The 21374-nt window shown below is 43.6% G+C and overlaps 1 protein-coding gene across 4 annotated transcripts in view; it reads left to right on the top strand.

The window, feature by feature from the left end:
* The window catches only part of LOC137372719 (dihydropyrimidine dehydrogenase [NADP(+)]-like), an 823566-nt gene that overhangs the window by 359122 nt on the left and 443070 nt on the right, over positions 1–21374 (top strand). For all 4 annotated transcript variants that reach the window (XM_068036861.1, XM_068036859.1, XM_068036862.1 and 1 more), the window contains exon 6: positions 12996–13192. In XM_068036861.1, the coding sequence (XP_067892962.1) occupies positions 12996–13192 (197 nt within the window). The remainder of the gene's footprint in view (positions 1–12995; positions 13193–21374) is intronic.

Genomic DNA, 21374 nt, shown 5'->3' with positions numbered 1-21374 from the left:
GCAGCTCTTTCCATGCTGGAGGGCCTCCTGTTGGCCCTCCACTTTGAGAGCCTGCCTGCCATCCTGAGTTGGATGGCGAGTCCACCCTTTGGCGACTAATTGGCCAATTCAGGGCAAATCACTGTCTGGTGACTGCTCCCGACACAGTGCGGGGTTCGGGACCTCCATTTCACCCCGACAGTGGAATCCCAACCCAAAAGGCAAAATCCTGCCCAAAGGATTAGCCACAACAAACAGGCTAGCATGATTCTCATGACTTGCTGCAAAAAGATGCAGTCCAACTCTATGGTGAATTCTGTCCACAACAGTGACGTCACTATATATGGGAATTTGCACTGTTAGGCAATGTATGTGATTGTACACCTATATATAGATATGTATAATAATTGCATAAGATTTCTGTATCAATGCACCCTTAATCATACAACAATGGATTCATAAATGTATAGGTATGCAATAGCTTTATAAATTGAGAGTGCACCTTTTTGGAAACCAAAATTAGAGACCTGACAATTACTATGTCAGTCAGAATTTTGGATGTTGGAACAGTCTGTTCCAGTTAGTCCAGTTAAACCAATCCAAAACAAATCTCTGCGGCTATCTCCAAATTAACGATTACTTTAAACTTGGAGAATGAAAGCGTCTAATTACCTGATTACTCGCTCCACTTCAACAATACCTACATTATTAACATGGTATAAAAAAGCTATTAGTCAATATGATGCTGCCGCATATTTGAATTTAGTTACACTGTGATGTGACATTTAAAATCTGATTCTAATTCCAAAAAAACTGATTTCCACTAATGATTATTTTCTGTGTTTTTGTTTATCGGCGTTTTCTATATTTTACTTTTGACGTCCTTTCAAATGTTGAAGTTTTAGATTGGGATTTCTCATAGTAATTACATTTGGAAAAGAGTCTAAGGTTCTTATGATGGGGTTGTCAAGCATAAAAAATTACTTTTTTTCAGTTTAGTTCTCTTCCTTTATGGTTGATTTAGTAATAATTATTGGAATTGCTAGGTAAGCTTCCTTCTTTTGTCTAGATTTTAAAACCAAATGTTTTTAACTTATTAAGAAAGCTGCATTTGCAACCACTAGATGGCACAGTAGTAGTACATGTGCAAATGCAGCCTCTTCCACTGAAATGTCACTGTCTGCAATGTTCAGGCAGCTACCAGGATTAAAGATGGCGCTGCTCAATTTATCACAGAAAACAGCTTCAGCACGAAAATCCCCTCAAAGGTTGCCATTGCTGCCTCCATCCCACCCCCGCTGTCTCCTGCCATTGCTTCATTTGTATCATTTCTTGGATGTCTCCTGCTCAACAGTTTAGATTTTTTTTGACAAAGGCAGAAGATCTCTGGTATGATACTGCCATTGAAATTTGGAATGTAAAGCAACTTTCTATGGGACGGTAAAGTCAACATTTACACTGTGAAGTTTGTGGAGGAAATAACTCTGAATTTCTGCCCCACCCCCCACCTCCGCCTCCATTCCACAATCTCCCATTCTCCCAATCCACACATTCATACTCACCATGGCCTCGCTGTTTTCCCCCCTACCTCTCTCAGCAGCTCATTCCAGACCGCGCCACTGCTCCCCACTTTCCCTCCCCTTGGCCGATTGTTTCCCGCTCCTCGCTTCCTGCCTCCACCCCCTGCCACACTGCTCTCCGGCCACTTGCTCCCTGCTTCCCCCCCACCCTGTCCTCCAGACACCAGCTGTAGGCTACGCCACTTCTCTCCTCTCAGCCACTCGGTCCCACATTCAATCGTTCTCCGCAAGCTGCCCGAAGAAGCAAGGCGGGCTGCGAGGGGTGATGGGGTGATGTAAGAGTGAGTGGCCGAGAGGAGGGAAGCAGCGCAGCCTAGGGCTAGCAGCTGGAGCGGGGGGAAGCAGGGTAAGGGGACGGGTGGGCAGGAAGTGAGGAGCGGGGAACAATCAGCTGAGGGGAGTGGGGGGGGGAGCAGTGGCGAGGTCTGGAGCGAGCAGATAGGGGGTGGGGGGGAAGTGGCCAATGGGGAGGAGGGAGGAGGGGGAGAAAGCGTTGAGGCCTGGAGCGAGTGGCCCGAGGGGGGGTGAGCGGCTAGTAGGGCGGGAGAGAGTAGCTGAGTGGGGGACGTGGGCGTGGAGAGCGAGTAGCTGATGATGTTTCCTGCACATACACCAGTTAGTGCTGGCAGTTGGGAAGCTGCGCAAGTGCAGCATCTCACTGAGCGCAGGAGACCGTTTGCATATGTGCACAGCTTGGAGCGTTCTGATGATGTCAGCGGGCTGCTGCATTGTCAGGAGTCACTTTGTATTAAGAAAAGATGCAACAATGTTATGTTTTATAGAAGTAACTGTAAATGTGCCAAGTAATTCTGAGTACTGGAGATAGTGATGTTTCCTCTGGGCAGTGCAGCCAGAGACAAGACCGTGGCTGGCTCAACTGTACAGGGGTGCAAGAGGGAGAATGGGAATCAATAGCGATAGGGGATTCAATTTTTAGGGGAACAGAGATGTAAATCCAGGATGGTATGTTGCCTCCCTGGAGCCAGGGTCAAGGATGTCACTGAGCAGCTGCAGAGCACTCTGAGGGGGGAGGGTGAACAGCCAGCGGTTGTGGTCCATATTGGTACCAATGATGTAGGTAGAAAGAGGAATGAGGTCCTGCAGAGTCTTGGGAGCTAGGAAAGAAACTAGCAAGCTGGACCTCAAAGGTAGTAATCTTCAGGTTACTCCCAGTACCACACACTAGTGAGTATAGAAATAGGAGGATAAAACAGATGAATGCATGGCTGGAGAGATGGAGCAGGAGGGAGGGCTTTAGATTCCTGAAATATTGGGATTGATTCTGGGCTTGATGGGTTACACCTGAACAGGCAACACCTCTACCAATCAGAGTTCGCTTGCCAACTAATCAGCACTCTCTTTTCATACAGTATAAATGTGTTGCTTCCCTTACATTGGTATTCCTGCGAATTGTCCTGATGACTGCAAGACGAAAAGCTTTGACAAAATGTCTCTATTTTAAGCAATACTCAACGATAGAGTAGTTAAAATGACAGACTTTACTTATCCTAATTTACACCGGTATGGTAATAATGTAAAGGGCAGACAAGGGGAAGAGTTTATGAAGTGTGTTCAAGAGAATTTTCTAGGTCAGTGTGTTTCTGACCCAATGAGGAAGGAGGCATTGCTGGATCTAATTCTGGGGAATGAGGTGGGTCAAGTGGATCAAGTGTCAGTAGAGGAACATTTAGGGGACAGTGATCATGGTATCATAAGGATTAGGTTAGCTATGGTAAAGGGAAAGGAGCAATCCAGAGTAATAATAACTAATTGGAGGAGAACCAACTTCAATGGAGCGAGAACAGATCTAGCCCGGGTAAATTGGAATCAAATATTTGGCTGGCAAAACTGTCATGGAACAATGGGCTGCCTTCAAACAGGAGATAGTTCGGGTACATTCCCACAAGGGGGAAAGGTAGGACAAACAAATCCAGAGCTCCCTGGATAATGACAGTGATAGAGAGTAAGATAAAGCAGAAACAAGGTGCATATCGCAGATGGCAGGTGGATAATACAATTGAGAACCAGGCTAAACATAGAAAGTTCAGAGGGAAAAAAAGGAAATCAGAGAAGGAAAGAGAGAGTATAAGAAGAGACTGGCAGCTAACATAAAAGGGAATCCAAAAGTCTTCTATAGATATATAAACACGAAAAGGGTGGTAAAAGGAGGAGTGGGGCCGATTAGGAACCGAAAAGAGGATTTACGCATGGAGGCAGGGGGTGTGGCTGAGACACTAAATGAGTGCTTTGCATCTGTCTTTAACAAGAAAGAAGATGCTGCCAAAGTCATAGTGAAAGAGGAGGTAGCTGAGACAGGGGATGGTCTAAAAATTGATAAAGAGAAGTTATGAGAAAGGCTGGCTGTACTTAAAGTTGGTAAGTCACCAGGGCCGGATGAGATGCATCCGAGGATGCTGAGGAAAGTAAGGGTGGAAATTGTGGGGGCACTGGCCATAATCTTCCAGTCCTCCTTAGATACAGGGGTAGTGCCAGAGGACTGGAGAATTGCAAATGTTACAACTTTGTTCAAAAAAGTGTGTAAGAATAAGTCCAGCAACTACAGGCCAGTTCATTTAACATCAGTAGTGGGAAAGCCTTTAGAAAAGATAACTTGGGACAAAATTAACAGTCACTTGGACAAATGTGGGTTAATTAAGGAAAGCCAGCACTAAGTTAAGGGCAAACGGTGTTTAACTAACTTGCTTAAGTTTTTTTTAATGAGGTAACAGAGAGGGTTGTTGAGGGTATTGTAGTTGATGTGGTGTACATGGACTTCCAAAAGGCATTTGATAAAGTGTCACATAACAGGCTTCTCAGCAAAGTTAAAGCCCATGAAATGAAAGGGTCCTTGGCATCATGGATATGAAGTTGGCTGAGTGACAGGAAACAGAGTAGTGGTGAATGCTTATTTCTTGGACTGGAGGAAGGTATATAGTGGGATTCCCCAGGATTCAGTATTAGGACCTCTGCTGTTCTTGATCTATATTAATGACCTAGACTTGGGTGTACAGAGCACAATTTCAAAATTTGCAGGTGACACAAAACTTGGAAATATTTTGAATTGTGAGGAAGATAGTGATTAAACCTAAAGAGGACATAGACAGGTTGGTGGAATGGGCGGACAAGTGGGAAATGAAATTTAATGCAGGGAAGTGTGAAGTGATTCATTTTGGCAGAAGAACAAGGAGAGGCAGTATAAATTAAAGAGGATAATTCTAAATGGGGTGCAGGAACAGAAGGACCTGGGTGTATATGTGCATAAATCATGAAAATGGCAGTGCAGGTTGAGAAAACGGTTAATAAAGCATGCAGGATCCTGGGCTTTATAAATAGGGGCATAGAGTACAAAAGCAAGGAAGTTATGATTAATCTGTATAAAATCTTGGTTCAGCCTCAATTGAAGTATTGTGTCCATTTCTGGGCACCACAATTTATGAAGCATTTAGAGAAGGTGCAGAAAAGATTCACAAGAATGGTTCCAGAGATGAGGAACTTCAATTACGTGGATAGATTGGAGAAGCTGGGGCTGTTCTCCTTGGAGCAGAAAAGATTAAGAGGAAATTTGATAAAGTTTTCAAATTCATGAGGTGTCAGAGTAGTTAGTGAGAAACTGTTCCCATTGGCAGAAGGGTCGAGAACCAGAGGACACCGATTTAAGGTGATTTAAAAAAATTATTTCATGGGATGTGAGCATTGCTGGCAAGGCCAGCATTTGTTGCCCATCCCTAATTGCCCTTGAGAAGGTGGTGGTGAGCTGCCTTCTTGAACCACTGCAGTCCATCTGGTGTAGGCACACCTACAGTGCTGTTAGGAAGGGAGTACTAGGTTTTTGACCCAGCGACAGTGAAGGAACAACGATATAGTTCCAAGTTAGGATGGTGTGTGGCTTTAAAGGGGAACTTGCATATGGTGGTGTTCCCATGCATCTGCTGCCCTTGACCCTCTAGGTGGTAGAGGTTGGGGGTTAGGATGGTGCTGTTGAAAGAGGCTTGGCGAGTTGCTGCAGTGCATCTTGTAGATGGTACACACTGCTGCCACTGTGTGTTGGTGGTGGAGGGAATGAATGTTGAAGGTGGTGGATGGGATGTTGATCAAGCAGGCTGCTTTTTCCTGGATGATGTCAAATTTCCTGAGTGTTGTTGGAGCTGCACCCATCCAGGCAAGTGGAGAGTATTCCATCACACACCTGACTTGTGCCTTGTAGATGGTGGACAGATTTTGGGGAGTCAGGAGGTGAGTTACTTGTTACAGAATTCCCAGCCTCTGACCTGCTCTTGTAGCCACAGTATTTATGTGGCTGGTCCAGTTAAGTTTCTGGTCAATGGTAACCCCCAAGTTGTTGCTGGTGTGGTATTCAGCGATAGTAATACCGTTGAATGTCAAGGGGTGATGGTTAGATTCTTTCTTGTTGGAGGTCATTTCCTGGCACTTGTGTGGTGCCAGTGTTACTTGCCACTTTCAGCCCAAGTCTGAATAATGTCCAAGTCTTGCTGCATGCAGGCATGGGCTGCTTCAGTATCTGAAGATTTGCAAATGGTACTGAATAGTACGCAATCATCAGCGAAAATCCCCACTTCTGACTTTATGATGGAGGGAAGGTCATTGTTGAAGCAGCTGAAGATGTTTGGGCCTAGGATACTACCCTGAGGAACTCCTGTAGTGATGTCCTGGGGCTTAGATGTTTGGCCTCCAACAACCACAAGCATCTTCCTTTGTACTAGGTGTGATTCCAACCAGTGGAGAGTTTTCCCCCTGATTCCCATTGACTTCAATTTTTCTAGGACTCCTTGATGCCACACTCAATCAAATGCTGCTTTGATGCCAAGGGCAATTGCTCGCACCTCACCTCTTGAATTCATCTATTTTGCCCATATTTGGGCCAAGGGTGTAATGAGGTCTGGCAGAACCCAAACTGAGCATCGGTGAGCTGATTATTGCTGTGTAAGTGCCGTTTGATAGCACTGTCAGCGTCACTTTCCATCACTTTGCTGATGATCGAGAGTAGTTTGATGGGATGGTAATTGGCCGGGTTGGATTTGTCCTGCTTTTTGTGTACAGGACATAGCTGGGCAATTTTCCACATTGTCGTGTCGATGCCGGTGTTGTAACTGTACTGGAACAACTTGGCTAGGGGCGTGGCTAGTTTTGTAGCAGAAGTCTTCAGTACCACTGCCAGGATGTTGTCAGGGACCATAAATTTTGCAGTATCCAGTGCCTTCTGCTGTTTCTTGATATCACGTGGAGTGAATCGAATTGGCTGAAGACTGGCATCTGTCATGCTGGGAACCTCAGAAGGAGGCCGAGATTGATTATCCACTTGGCAGTTCTGGCTGAAAATGTTCTTTTAAAAAAAATTTTCATGCAATGTGGGCATCGCTGGCTAGGCCAGCATTTGTTGCCCATCCCTAATTGCGCTTGAGAAGGTGATGGTGAGCTGTCCTCTTGAACCACTGCAGTCCTTCTGCTATGGGTACATCCACAGTGCTGTTAGGGAGGGCAATCCAGGATTTTGATCCTGTGACAGTGACGGTAATATATTTCCAAGTCAGGATTATGTGTGGCTTGGAGGGGAACTTGCATGTGGTGATGTACACATGCATTTGCCGCCCTTGTCCTTCCAGGTGGAGGAGGGCATGGGCTGGAAAGAGCTTTGATGAGTTACTGGAGTACATCTTGTATTTAGTACCCACTGCTGCCATTGTGCATCATTGGTGGAGGGAGTGCATGTTTACGGTGGTGGATGGGGTACCAATAAAGTGGGCTGCTTTGTCCTGGATAATGTCGAGCTTCCTGAGGGTGTTGGAGCTGCACTCATCCAGGCAAGTGGAGAGTGTTCCATCAGATTCCTGACTTGTGCCTTGTGGACAAGGCTTTGGGGAATCAGGAGGCGAGTTACTCACTGCAGGATTTTCAGCCTCTGACCTGCTCTTGTAGCCACAGTATTTATGTGGCTGGTCCAGTTAAGTTTCTGGTCAATGGCAACCCCCAGGATGTTAGTGGTGGGGGATTCAGTGATTGTAATGCCACTGAATATCAGGGGTGTTATTTTTGTGTCAATGGTTTGATTATATGCAGGTGAAGGGTGTTATTTGGAGTTTTAGTTGAGCACTTATAAGCAGACACTCACTGGGACTGGGAGAGGTTTTGAGTAAGGAGCTACATGTTTGTAATCCTTTTATTCTGCACAATAACTGTGAAACTGAGTAAATATAAGATCCAGCATTATCTTTTCACAACAAGCTTTCTGGAATTTAACAAGGGGGCGATGCTTAAATTTTCTCTTGTTGTTGCAAATGCTCCAGCCTTGTCTTTTGTTGGTCTCTGCCATCATTGAATATGAGGACCCTCCTGCTCCTGTCATTTAATTGTCCACCACTATTCACTGCTGGATGTAGCAGGACTGCAGAGCTTTGATCTGATCCATTGGTTTTAGGATCACTTAGCTCTGCCTATTACAGGTTGCTTCTGCTGTTTAACATGCATGTAATCCTGTGTTGTAGCTTCACCAGGTTTACATCTCATTTTTACATATGCCTGCTGCTGCTCCTGGCATGCCCTCCTGCACTCCTTATTGAACCAGGGTTGATCCACTGGCTTGATTGTAATGGTAGAATGAGGGATATGCCAGGCCTGAGGTTATTGATTGTGGTTGAATACAATTCTACAGCACAAAAATGGACAGTAGCCTCGGTTTGAAGACAGGACTTGGTCTCCACAAGGACTGTGCAGTGTTCACTCCTCCCAATGCTTCCATGGACAGATGCAGCTGTGACAGGTCAATTGCTGAGGACAAGGTCAAGGAGGTTTTTCCTTCTTGTTGGTTCCCTCAGCACCTGCCGTAGGTTTCAGTCTGGCAGCTATGCCTTTCAGTACTCCAGCTTGCTCAGTAGTAATGCTACTGAGCCACTGTTGGAAGTGGACATTGAAGTTCTCCAACCATTGGGTGCTTTGCTCCCCTCAGTGCTTCTTCCACATGGTGCTCAACATGGACAAGTATTGATTTAGCAGCTGAGGGATGGAGGTAGGTGGTAATCATCAGGAGGTTTCCTTGCCCATGTTTTACCTGATGCATGAGACTTCATGGGGTCTGGAGTCAATGTTGAGGACAAAAGAAGCAATGGCAACATGAAGAAAAACTTTTCTGTACAGTACATTTTTAGGATCTGAAATGCACTTCCTGAGAGTGTGTTGGAGGCAGATTCAATTAAGGACTTCAAAAAATAATTGGATAATTATCTGAAGCAAAAAGATTTGCAGGGCTACGGGAAAAGGTGTGGGAGTGGGACTTGGTGAGTTGCTCTTCCAGAGAATCGGCACGGACAGCCCCCTTCTGTGCTGCACCATTCTATGATTTTATGATTCAAAATATGAGGTTGGCTTCATTGGTAGACTCATCTCTGATGATGAACTGAGAGTGGATCACTCAAGTGTAATTTGGGCTTTGAGAGCCAATCTACACTGCTTCCTCCAATCTTACTTCCTGGGTTTGAATTGAAGACTGCTAACATTCAGTTGGATGTTACCAATCCAAAAAAGTACAGGGAGTGTTAATCCATAGTCTCCCTCGAGAAACAGCGCCAAAATGTTTGACCGGTCATTTATCTCCAGGAACGCATTAGGTGGGTGCAACCTTTGCAATTGCATGAGGCCCTGAGTGGATTCAGTGATGTGTTTATCTTGTAAAATGTAGGGTCTCCAAACTGAACCTTTGTTTAGCATATAAACCAAACATCACCCCTGTTTATCTCAATGGCCCAGAATTTGTGTTTGTGATAATGGTGAGGCTACCAGCGCTCATCATTATTATCTCAAACTGACAGCAACTTCTTGCATCTGCATCAGCACCATTAAATGTGAAAATCTTTGTGTTGCTATCAGTGATACTCTCCTCCTCCATAGTGTGCACTGTTACAGTCCTTGCAGATGGAATGATTTAGAAGCCACTGATATGACATGAACTTCAACTATTTACACACTATTCTCAGTGTACGGAGCAAGTATAGTTAAGTCTTTTTCAATCAGGAGTAACAGAGTTTTTAACGCCATATTAAGTCATAACTACTTCTGAACAACTAATTTTATAAGTGTGGAGTCTCATTCCCTCAGAACATTTAAAAATTGCAGGCTTTTAATAAAATAATTTTTAAAGCTTTTTCTTAATTCTCCCTTCATCCTGTGTGTGTATATCAATCTATATTTTGTTTTCTGGAAATGACTTAAATTTGATTTATATTCCCCGATTTATACTTCTTGCTTTGCTGACCATGAGAATTCTTCAATCTGAATGGCTGATCTGCCAACATGCTGCCTGCTGGAAGGAAGTCCACACTCTAGAGCCTGCTGAATCTTTGTGGGTCAGTGGTGAGCACTGTTCTTTCACCACTGACCGCAAAATCTGTGCTATTATTGTTTGTGGGATGTTGTGTGCAAAATGGCTGCTGTGTTTGCCTGACGTACTTGAAATGCATGATATGGTGTGATGATTGCAAGTTTTTCTTCTAGACTGTTGTGTGCTACATTGAATACACAATTTTCTCTCTAACTTGGGCCTAATGAACTTGTGTTCCACCATGTGTCACTTCAATCCATGAATATAAATATATCTGTAGGTATCCAAGTTTTGTATTTAGTGCTTGCCTTTCATGTTTCAAAAGATTTCGTTTTGATACAGATGCAAATCAAGTTTTAAAAAGAGAAAAAATGTTAGACACTTCCAGTTTATTTTATGTGACCTTGATAAATCTAGCCTCTCCTCCAGGACACAAGCCTGGATTTACAATCAGCTGTCACCTACAAAAGTGTACCTCTCTGATTAGCCTCTAATTAACCTAAGATAATGCCTGTTTATGCTTCTTCCCCACATGAAACAGCTCAACAGTGGTCTTAAAGAGGCTCACCCGAGTTAAACATCTTAGCTGTTAAACGTCGTGACTATGTTCCTGATACCGGTATACATTTGAACAATGCAACTGTGGATCAGCTTGCATTTTAATAGCTAAACGCAGACATATTCAAGTATGGTGCTGAAACATGTAGTTGAATTACTGTGGCAGTTCACCCCTAGCTTCGAAATAGATACCAGGAACAGGAATAACCTGTGGTCAGGCTGAGCACCTATTGCTGCAAAATCAAAGAGTTGTTCTTTGGAAAGAGAGCTTCTGACTTATAAAGAGCCTGAGAGGTAACATAGCATATATTTGTTATTAACAGATTTTTGATGATTTTTTTTCAAATCAAAAACATCAAGGCTATCATATCTAAAAATGCTAATGTAATGTTTGTGGGTTCAGCTTTATTTAAAAAAATGCAAGACAGCAAGTTCTGGAATTCCTCCCATAACCTCTCTACCTCTCCCTCTCTCATCCTTCTGTTACGACTGAGGCGGGAGGAGTGCACTGTTTATTGTAGTTCCACTTCTCCACGGGTCACAACATATATTTAAATTTTTTCCCATTTGCCGGTATGGTCAATCATAGACTCTATTTTTATGCCAGAATAAAACACACCAACCAGGTTTCTTTAATAAACAACAAAATGATCAGTTTATTATAAAACAAGTCTTAACTTGTAATGAAGTAAAGCATAAACACACAGATTGAAATATTAAAGTTCCCATTTTACCTTAGCCACACACACACACACACACACACACACACACACACTGGTTAACCAGAAAAATAATAGGATTTTTGTTTTTAGCACTCTATTACAGACTAGAAAACACTTGGGCTGAATATTTGCTCATTCTTGAAGTAAAAGCAGACGATATATGTTGTGTTCCAAAACTAGCATACAGTCTGGCATCCAAGTTCACATAGACGGATCACTGGGATCTTTTAAAACAATTCTTTTTCGGTGGTGTTGAGAATTAATTTGGCAGGCTTTTCTTCAAAGACAGGAGACAAGATGAGTTGACACAGTGGACTTCTCAGGGTCTTTTAGAGAGATTCTGGAAAGCTGAGCTGGGTTGTGGTCTTCTCTTCTTCCTTGGGAATTCTCTTCTCTCCTTGGAAGTTTGCTCCCTTTTTATACAGTTCAACCACAACTCAAAACAATTCAAAGGCGAAACCGACAACAGGAGGTCAACCTTTTGACCTCTATCAATCTTGATCTATCTATTCTTTGTAAACAACTTCTCTGGGTGTCCAATGTTCTCTGTTTTTTATTGAGCTAGAAGTCAGATGGTTTCCTGGAAAGGCTTGTTGTTGTTGCTGGAAATCAGGTGGTTTCCCGGAAAGGCTTGTTTTCCTCACAAGACCACTCAGTGCCCCATTTAAAAAACATTTCCAGGGACCATTTTCAAAGTCAAGTGGCCTTTACATGACCCCCTTTGAAATGGGATTAAGTTTGCAGTTGTACTGTAGACACTGTTTTTAGACCAGCTGATTGGTCTGAATTACAAAATGATTGTGTCTTCACACTGAACTTAGTAAGAGGAGAGCTATTTGGTTGCTTACATGCATGCCACTACACAAATTACTGCACCTTGTGGTTAATTTTTAATGTACTAAGTGCACCAGTGGCAGTGATAGTTCTCTTTTATGGGTAAAGGAATCAAGAATAAGTTTATAAAATTCCCAGAAAGTCCAATGGAACTACTTGAGAAATTTTGAAATCTGCTTTTATAGTCTACTGGTGTGAAACTGCCTACTACAGAATGTCTCATGATTTTTGCTGTAGGGTGTCCAATTTCCCAACTTTACGCCCAATTTGTACTGCCACATTAATGTCAATATGCACCCAAATTTGTATTTCACTGTCACAAAAGTGTTGGCACAACTGCAGTCTGAGAGCTCTGTTGACATGCAGTTGCTATTGTTTTTCACCTTAGTAGCTACTCATAGCTATGGAGGGATCACATGTTGTTTCACTGACTCATTCAGTTCTAAAACTCATTTGCCTCAGTACAATCACTAAAGAAATTGTCAAGATGGATAAATTAACATCAAGCTCCCGAGTGGAATGGAAACCTCTCAATTGAACCTGGTGAAACATGCCATTACTGGGGGAGGCTGGGGTAACAGGGACACTTTGTTCACTCAGATCAAATAATCCTTTCATGCTTAGGACTTAGAAGTTGCTGCTTGTTCGCTGAACCCAACATTCAAAGCATAATTTACATGCATGAGGTTACTTCAAAGCTTTTTGACCTTTGATGTTTAACCTTTAAAACAAATCTATAGGTTTGGAGATATACTAATATGATGATACTGGCAAAATTACTCTCCAAAATACTTTCAATAATTGATCAGTTCAGCTGGATATGTAAATGTGAGATATAGTATATACATTCACCATAATATGTCCCTACATATAAACAGCCATTTTAGTTCTTAGTTCTAGAAGATTGAAATTAATTAGAGTTTTTTAAATGTCTTTTGATGAAGCAGAAAAAACATGTTTTCAATTTCAATATTTTTTCTTTCTTATACCTAGGTGTTCAAAGAGATGAAAATTCCTCAAATTCGGAATCCATCACTTCCACCTCCAGAAGAATTACCTGAAAGCTTTCATGTTAAAATAGCCTTGATTGGATGTGGACCTGCCAGTATCAGTTGTGCTTCCTTTTTGGCTCGATTGGGCTATTCAGACATCACAATATTTGAAAAACACGAATATTTTGGAGGTTTGAGGTAGATTTTGTGCTTTGCTTCTGTAACCAAAATTAAATTGAGACATCATGCAAAGTTCCGCATTCTCATGTTGCAGTTTCATGTTGCACCCACCCAACGATGTCACTGTCAGTAACTAAAACTGTACACTGCAAATCTAAACATCTTGCAGTTGACAAAAGTGTTTACTTTTAATTATTCGCTACGCTTTTCTCCTACCTCAAGAGTATGTTGTGCTGGAATTAGGAAGGAAAAAGTCTCCTAATTATTTAATCGTAATATGCTTATTTGTTTAGAATTGTGTTAATAGCCATGAGTTGTACCAGATCACAGCCTCATCTATGTAATAGTGTAGTTTTTTTTTTAGAATATTACAGCGCAGTACAGGCCCTTCAGCCCTCGATGTTGCGCCGAGCTGTGAAACCATCTGACCTACACTATTCCATTTTCATCCATGTGTCTATCCAATGTCCACTTAAATGCCCTTAAAGTTGGCGAATCTACTACTGCTGCAGGCAGGGCATTCCACGCCCTTACTACTCTCTGAGTAAAGAAACTACCTCTCACATCTGTCCTATATCTATCACCCCTCAACTTGAAGCTATGCCCCCTCGTGTTTGCCATCACCATCCGAGGAAAAAGACGCTCACTATCCACCCTATCTAACCCTCTGATTATCTTATATGTCTCTATTAAGTCACCTCTCCTCCTCCTTCTCTCCAACGAAAACAACCTCAAGTCCCTCAGCCTTTCCTCGTAAGACCTTCCCTCCATACCAGGCAACATCCTAGTAAATCTCCTCTGCACCCTTTCCATAGCTTCCACATCCTTTCTATAATGCGGTGACCAGAACTGCACGCAATACTCCAGGTGCGGTCTCACCAGAGTCTTGTACAGCTGCAGCATGACCTCGTGGCTCCGAAACTCGACCCCCCTACTAATAAAAGCTAACACACCAGATGCCTTCTTGACAGCCCCATTAACCTGGTTAGCAACCTTCAGGGATTTATGCACCTGGACACCAAGATCTCTCTGCTCATCTACACTAACAAGAATCTTCCCATTAGCCCAGTACTCTGCATTCCTGTTACTCCTTCCAAAGTGAATCACCTCACACTTTTCCGCATTAAACTCCATTTGCCATCTCTCAGCCCAGCTCTGCAGCCTATCTATGTCTCTCTGTACCCTACAACATCCTTCGGCACTATCCACAACTCCACCGACCTTAGTGTCATCTGCAAATTTACTAACCCACCCTTCTACACCCTCTTCCAGGTCATTTATAAAAATGACAAACAGCAATGGCCCCAAAACAGATCCTTGCGGTACACCACTAGTAACTAAACTCCAGGATGAACATTTGCCATCAACCACCACCCTCTGTCTTCTTTCAGCTAGCCAATTTCTGATCCAAAGCTCTAAATCACCTTCAACCCCATACTTCCGTATTTTCTGCAATAGCCTACCGTGGGGAACCTTATCAAACGCCTTACTGAAATCCATATACACCACATCCACTGCTTTACCCTCATCCACCTGTTTGGTCACCTTCTCGAAAAACTCAATAAGGTTTGTGAGGCACGACCTACCAGTCACAAAACCGTGCTGACTATCTCTAATGTACTTATTCTTTTCAAGATGATTATAAATCCTGTCTCTTATAACCTTTTCCAACATTTTACCCACAACCGAAGTAAGGCTCACAGGTCTATAATTACCAGGGCTGTCTCTACTCCCCTTCTTGAACAAGGGGACAACATTTGCAATCCTCCAGTCTTCCGGCACTATTCCTGTCGACAGTGATGACATAAAGATCAAGGACAAAGGCTCTGCAATCTCCTCCCTAGCTTCCCAGAGAATCCTAGGATAAATCCCATCTGGCCCAGGGGACTTATCTATTTTCACACTTTCCAAAATTGCTAACACCTCCTCCTTGTGAACCTCAATCCCATCTAGCCTCGTAGCCTGAATCTCAGTATTCTCAACAACATTTTCTTTCTCTACTGTAAATACTGACGCAAAATATTCATTTAACACTTCCCCTATCTCCTCTGATTCCACACACAACTTCCCACTACTATCCTTGATTGGCCCTAATCTAACTCTAGTCATTCTTTTATTCCTGATATACCTATAGAAAGCCTTAGGGTTTTCCCTGATCCGATCCACCAATGACTTCTCGTGTCCTCTCCTTGCTCTTCTTAGCTCTCCCTTTAGATCCTTCCTGGCTAGCTTGTAGCTCTCAAGCGCCCTAACTGAGCCTTCACGTCTCATCCTAACATAAGCCTTCTTCTTCCTCTTGACAAGCGCTTCAACTTCTTTAGTAAACCACGGCTCCCTCGCACGACAACTTCCTCCCTGCCTCACAGGTACATACTTATCAAGGACACGCAGTAGCTGCTCCTTGAATAAGCTCCACATTTCGATTGTTCCCATCCCCTGCAGTTTCCTTCCCCATCCTACGCATCCTAAATCTTGCCTAATCGCATCATAATTTCCTTTCCCCCAGTTATAATTCTTGCCCTGCGGTATATACCTGTCCCTGCCCATCGCTAAGGTAAACCTAACCGAATTGTGATCACTGTCACCAAAGTGCTCACCTACATCTAAATCTAACACCTGGCCGGGTTCATTTCCCAGTACCAAATCCAATGTGGCATCGCCCCTGGTTGGCCTGTCTACATACTGTGTCAGAAAACCCTCCTGCACACACTGGACAAAAACTGACCCATCTAAAGTACTCGAACTATAGTATTTCCAGTCGATATTTGGAAAGTTAAAGTCCCCCATAACAACTACCCTGTTACTCTCACCCCTGTCGAGAATCATCTTCGCTATCCTTTCCTCTACATCTCTGGAACTATTCGGAGGTCTATAAAAGACTCCCAACAGGGTAACCTCACCTCTCCTGTTTCTAACCTCAGCCCATACTACCTCAGTAGACGAGTCCTCAAACGTCCTTTCTGTCGCTGTAATACTCTCCTTGATTAACAATGCCACACACCCCCCTCTTTTACCATCTTCTCTGTTCTTACTGAAACATCTAAATCCCGGAATCTGCAACATCCATTCCTGCCCCTGCTCTACCCATGTCTCCGAAATGGCCACTACATCGAGATCCCAGGTACCAACCCATGCTGCAAGCTCACCCACCTTATTCCGGATGCTCCTGGCGTTGAAATAGACACACTTTCAACCAGGTTCTTGCTTGCCAGTGCCCTCTTGCGTCCTTGTAACCATATCCCTGACCTCACTACTCTCAACATCCTGTACACTGGCACTACAATTTGGGTTCCCATTCCCCTGCTGAATTAGTTTAAACCCCCCCGAAGAGCACTAGCAAATCTCCCCCCCAGGATATTGGTACCCCTCTGGTTCAGGTGAAGACCATCCTGTTTGTAGAGGTCCCACCTACCCCAGAAAGAGCCCCAATTATCCAGGAAACCAAATCCCTCCCTCCTGCACCATCCCTGCAGCCACGTGTTCAACTCCTCTCTCTCCCTATTCCTCGCTTCGCTATCACGTGGCACGGGCAACAACCCAGAGATAACAACTCTGTTTGTTCTTGCTCTCAGCTTCCACCCTAGCTCCCTAAATTTCTGTCTTAAATCCCCATCTCTCTTCCTACCTATGTCGTTGGTGCCTATGTGGACCACGACTTGGGGCTGCTCCCCCTCCCCATTAAGGATCCCAAAAACACGATCCGAGACATCACGAACCCTGGCACCTGGGAGGCAACATACCAACCGTGAGTCTCTCTCGTTCCCACAGAACCTCCTATCTGTTCCCCTAACTATGGAGTCCCCAATGACTAATGTTCTGCTCCTCTTCCCCCTTCCCTTCTGAGCAACATGGACAGACTCTGTGCCAGATATCTGTCCCCCATTGCTTACCCCTGGTAAGTCGTCCCCCGCAACAGTATCCAAAACGGTATACCTGTTGTTGAGGGAAACGGCCACAGGGGATCCCTGCACTGCCTGCTGGTTCCCTCTCCTTCCCCTGACGGTAACCCATCTACCTACTTCTTTTACCTGAGGTGTGACTACCTCCCCATAACTCCTCTCAATAACCTCCTCCGCCTCCCGAATGATCCGAAGTTCATCCAGCTCCAGCTCCAGTTCCCTAACGCGGTTCTCGAGGTGTTCAAGTTGAGCCTAATTTAGAATGTCTGTTATAAAAAAAGGACTATAATGTAGTTCCTCAGAAGATATTATGTTAAATTCAAATCTTATCTTCTTTTGCTGGATTTTCTTTTTTATGAAGCTTGCATTGTGCACTACAGTATAGTGGAGAAAACAGAGCTCCACATATAACTACACGAAGCACTGTTGACCAATCTCCCAGTGCCAGTGACATTCTGGAATATTGAAAAGAACAGATGTGCTTTTTTTCCCCCAGTCACTTAAGACTGCAGTTATACAGCAGCTACCAATCTGAGAACTAGACATGCCAGCTGTGTTGCACAGATGGCAGAATAGATAAAGAAATCTGCACATGTGGGCTGCAACACGTGCACAAAGCTTGATTCCTCCAGTCGCTTATTTATAATGTTGGGAAAGAGAGGTCTACTTCTAAAAATGTTAAACAGATTCCATGTAAAGTCTTTTATAAAGTTCCCAGGAACCCAGTGGTTTGCTTCTGCACTTTTAAAATGCGACTTTACTCAGATTTGGTCTTATACGGAAGCTGTTAAAACTAATAGCAGTGTAGAATAAATTCTTGGAGGGGGTCTTATACTGCTTGGCATTAGCACGTTTTGACATATTATCTAGCTAAACCACTTTGCATCACGAGAATGCAGAATAACTGTATCTTAAAAATTTTCTCTTACATTAAAACTTGCCTTTTTACGAACATACATACGAACATACGAATTAGGAGCAGGAGTAGGCCATTCGGCCCCTCGAGCCTGCTCCACCATTCAACAAGATCATGGCTGATCTAATTGTAGCATCAATTCCACATTCCCGCCTACCCCCACTAACCTTTCACCCCCTTGCTTATCAAGAATCTATCTACCTCTGCTGTAAAAATATTCAAAGACTCTGCTTCCACTGCCTTTTGAGGAAGAGAGTTCCAACCCTCAGAGAAAAAAATTCTCCTCATCTCTGTCTTAAATGGGCGACCCCTTGTTTTAAATAGTGCCCCTTAGTTCTAGATTCTCCCACAAGCGGAAACATCCTTTCCACATCCATCATGTCAAGACCCTGCAGAATCTTATATGTTTCAATCAAGTCGCTTCTTACTCTTCTAAATTCCAGCGGATACAAGCCTAGCCTGTCCAACCTTTCCTCATAAGACAACCTGCCCATTCCAGGTGTTAGTTTAGTAAACCTTTTCTGAACTGCTTCCAACACATTTACATCCTTCCTTAAATAAGGAGACCAATACTGTACACAGTACTCCAGATGTGGTCTCACCAATGCCCTGTATAACTGAAGCATAACCTCCCTACTTTTGTATTCAATTCCCCTCGCAATAAACGATAACATTCTATTAGCTTTCCTAGTTACTTGCTGTATCTGCATACTAACCTTTTGCAGATCATGCAGTTGGACAGTCAGATCCCTCTGCATTTCAGAGCTTTGCAATCTCTCATTATTTAGATAATACAGCAGAACTTCGTAATGGGTGGTCATTTTAAACTGCACTTTTAACATTGGATTGATGTCCAAGAGAATGCCATACAAATGTCAAAAGTGCAATATTAAACCCCGTTATCATTGGTGTTCTGCAAATGCTTCTTTGTTTGGATGTCGGGCAGAACCAAAATTGTTACAGATCCATCTGCTCTGTGAAATGATAAAACTGTGGTATTAGGCTGCCTTGAATTTTAAAATAATTGCAATTCCTGCAAATGGTTTGTGACAGTTATCAGAGTGACTCAAAGTATGGTATTGAAAATTTTCTGATAATAAAAAATCTTGCATCTAATCACTTTTAAATGCATCCACTACAGTATTAAAATGAATTATGTAAAATAAATGTGTCCTGTTAAAAGAAGACAAAGCTAGCAAGGGAAGAACATTCTACTGAACTGTTCCATAATCCTAAAAGATTATAAAAGGAGACATCTAGGCACTTGTGCATAGGAATTTGTTTAGCCCTGTTTTTGGGTCTTAAATGGTTGGCCCAAGGCTTGTCCATAATTAGGCCTCAAGCCTCATCAGCATATTTTTGATGAGTTGTGGGCACCTGTCACACCATGAGAGGCAGTTCAACAGGCTTAAGGCAATTCTGAGGACATGGTGGGTGTTGCGGAGGAGACGAAGTGGGGAGGAGGGAGGGCGGTGCTATTACAGGCCAGTAGCGGCCTGCAGTAGTGCATGAAGATAAGTCTAGAAAGAATTTGCACTTTTGTTGGTGGCCTTTGGTTAGGCCTCAGCAAACAGAGAAGGCCTGAGTGGAGAATACCTGGCTTATCTCTGCTCCACTCTGACCAGTTTAGGAGAGGGGTCCCGAAACAAGTGCTAGGCCGACTGTAAACATATGCCAGGGGCGTAATGCCTGTTTTAAGTGGTCGCAACCACCAGGGACATCTGAATATCGCCTGACACCATACAGGGTCAAAAGTATTTCAGGCATCCTTGAGCAGCAGGGCAAAGCCTAGTGAAATTGGGTATTTTTTCCCACTCTATGCCTGAAAAACGGGGTCCAATTACCTGCCCACTATTTACCATGCTGGCCCACTAATTAGCAGATATTTAGTATAGAACTCCACCAGATGGGGTGATATCATGAAATTTCACTCTTTTGACATTATTGGGTCAATTTATGTCCTGCAACCACCCAGATTTGCAGTGGTAGCAGGTTGGTAGAGGTATGAAAATCTGATGGAAATCAGGGCTGCCAGTTTTCCACTTGTTTAGCACACTGCTCGATGTTTAGGCCGGGATTGGGGCAGGCGTTTGAAGCTTCCATTCAATTCAGGTGAAAGTTTCATGTACATATGCAGAAAGGGACCTGCTGGGCACTGAGTCTCAAGAACGTCAATGAAACCTGGTGGGGGACAAGGCTCAGCTGGATCTGCAGGCACATATGTTTTAAAGATAAATACATGCCTTGTAGTTATTTTTGCTTCCAGCTGGCACTTAGGCTTTCACTAGCCTTTGTACCAGATGCAGATATTTATTTGGAATTGCTTTCCTAACAGCACTGTGGGTGTACCAACACCAGATGGACTGCAGTGGTTCGAGAAGGCAGCTCATCACCATCTTCTCAAGGGCAATTAGGGATGGCCAATAAATGCTGGCCTTGTCAGTGATGCTCACATCCCATGAAATAATAAAAAAAATGCATAATCTTACACAGTTGCTTCCTTTATTGGCACCTGAAGGTATGAAACCAGGAATCATTCGAGGTGATGTGTTTGGAGGAAAAGGGGATGAATGAAAGGATGCCAAGAAAGTCAGGTGGCCCTCGAGGTGCTCTGAGCCCTCCTGCCCGCTCCTACACCCCAACAGCTGCAGCAAGATGTAGCAAATCTCATTTTGGCATAAATTGTTGATAGAGGCTTTTCATCCCAATGATGGCTGTGCCAGCAACCCAAAGTGACATCTTAATTAGATGTGACTACCTGTTTCACCTCTATGCTGGCAGGTTCTTCAGAAGCATAATAATCACAGAATGTCATGTTTTACATGGTATTGCATGCAAGAAGGCATGCCAAGGTGATCAAAAGCCCGCTTTGCCTCCTTGGCCCCACCTATCAAGCTGCCATTAACCACTTCAGCAGGCTCTGGAAAACCCAGAGTGGTAACTTTCCTTTCTTAGTATCTGAATCAGCAGAGGGGAGGATGCCAAGCTTTGCCATCTGCTGCAAGATCACCAGTGACTACCAGCAACACAGAGCTCGCATTTTTGCAGGGACAGTAACAAGTCAACTGTAGCCTGAAACTTGGCTGCACGTCATTGCAGGCATGGCTGCAGTGCCATCCAATGGGATAGTGCTTTAGCGTGGCACAGATGAATACTATCCATGCAAGCAACAGCTACCTTGACTTCAAAGGCTGTACCGTTACGTGTCTGTAGACTCGTGCCTGCTCCTATGGGACCCTTTCTCTTCATTCCATCTACCACTTTGTACTATCTTTCAGCATTGGCAATGTTTGCTGATGGATTGCAATGCTTTTTGAATAGTTCCAAGAAACTTTCTAAATGGTTGACCCCCTCCACTTTAATTGTCCTCAACCGTTTTAAATTT

The sequence above is a fragment of the Heterodontus francisci genome, chromosome 8 (genome assembly GCF_036365525.1).
Source record: "Heterodontus francisci isolate sHetFra1 chromosome 8, sHetFra1.hap1, whole genome shotgun sequence".
NCBI classification, from domain to species: domain Eukaryota; kingdom Metazoa; phylum Chordata; class Chondrichthyes; order Heterodontiformes; family Heterodontidae; genus Heterodontus; species Heterodontus francisci.
This window is presented reverse-complemented; position numbering and strand designations above follow the sequence as displayed.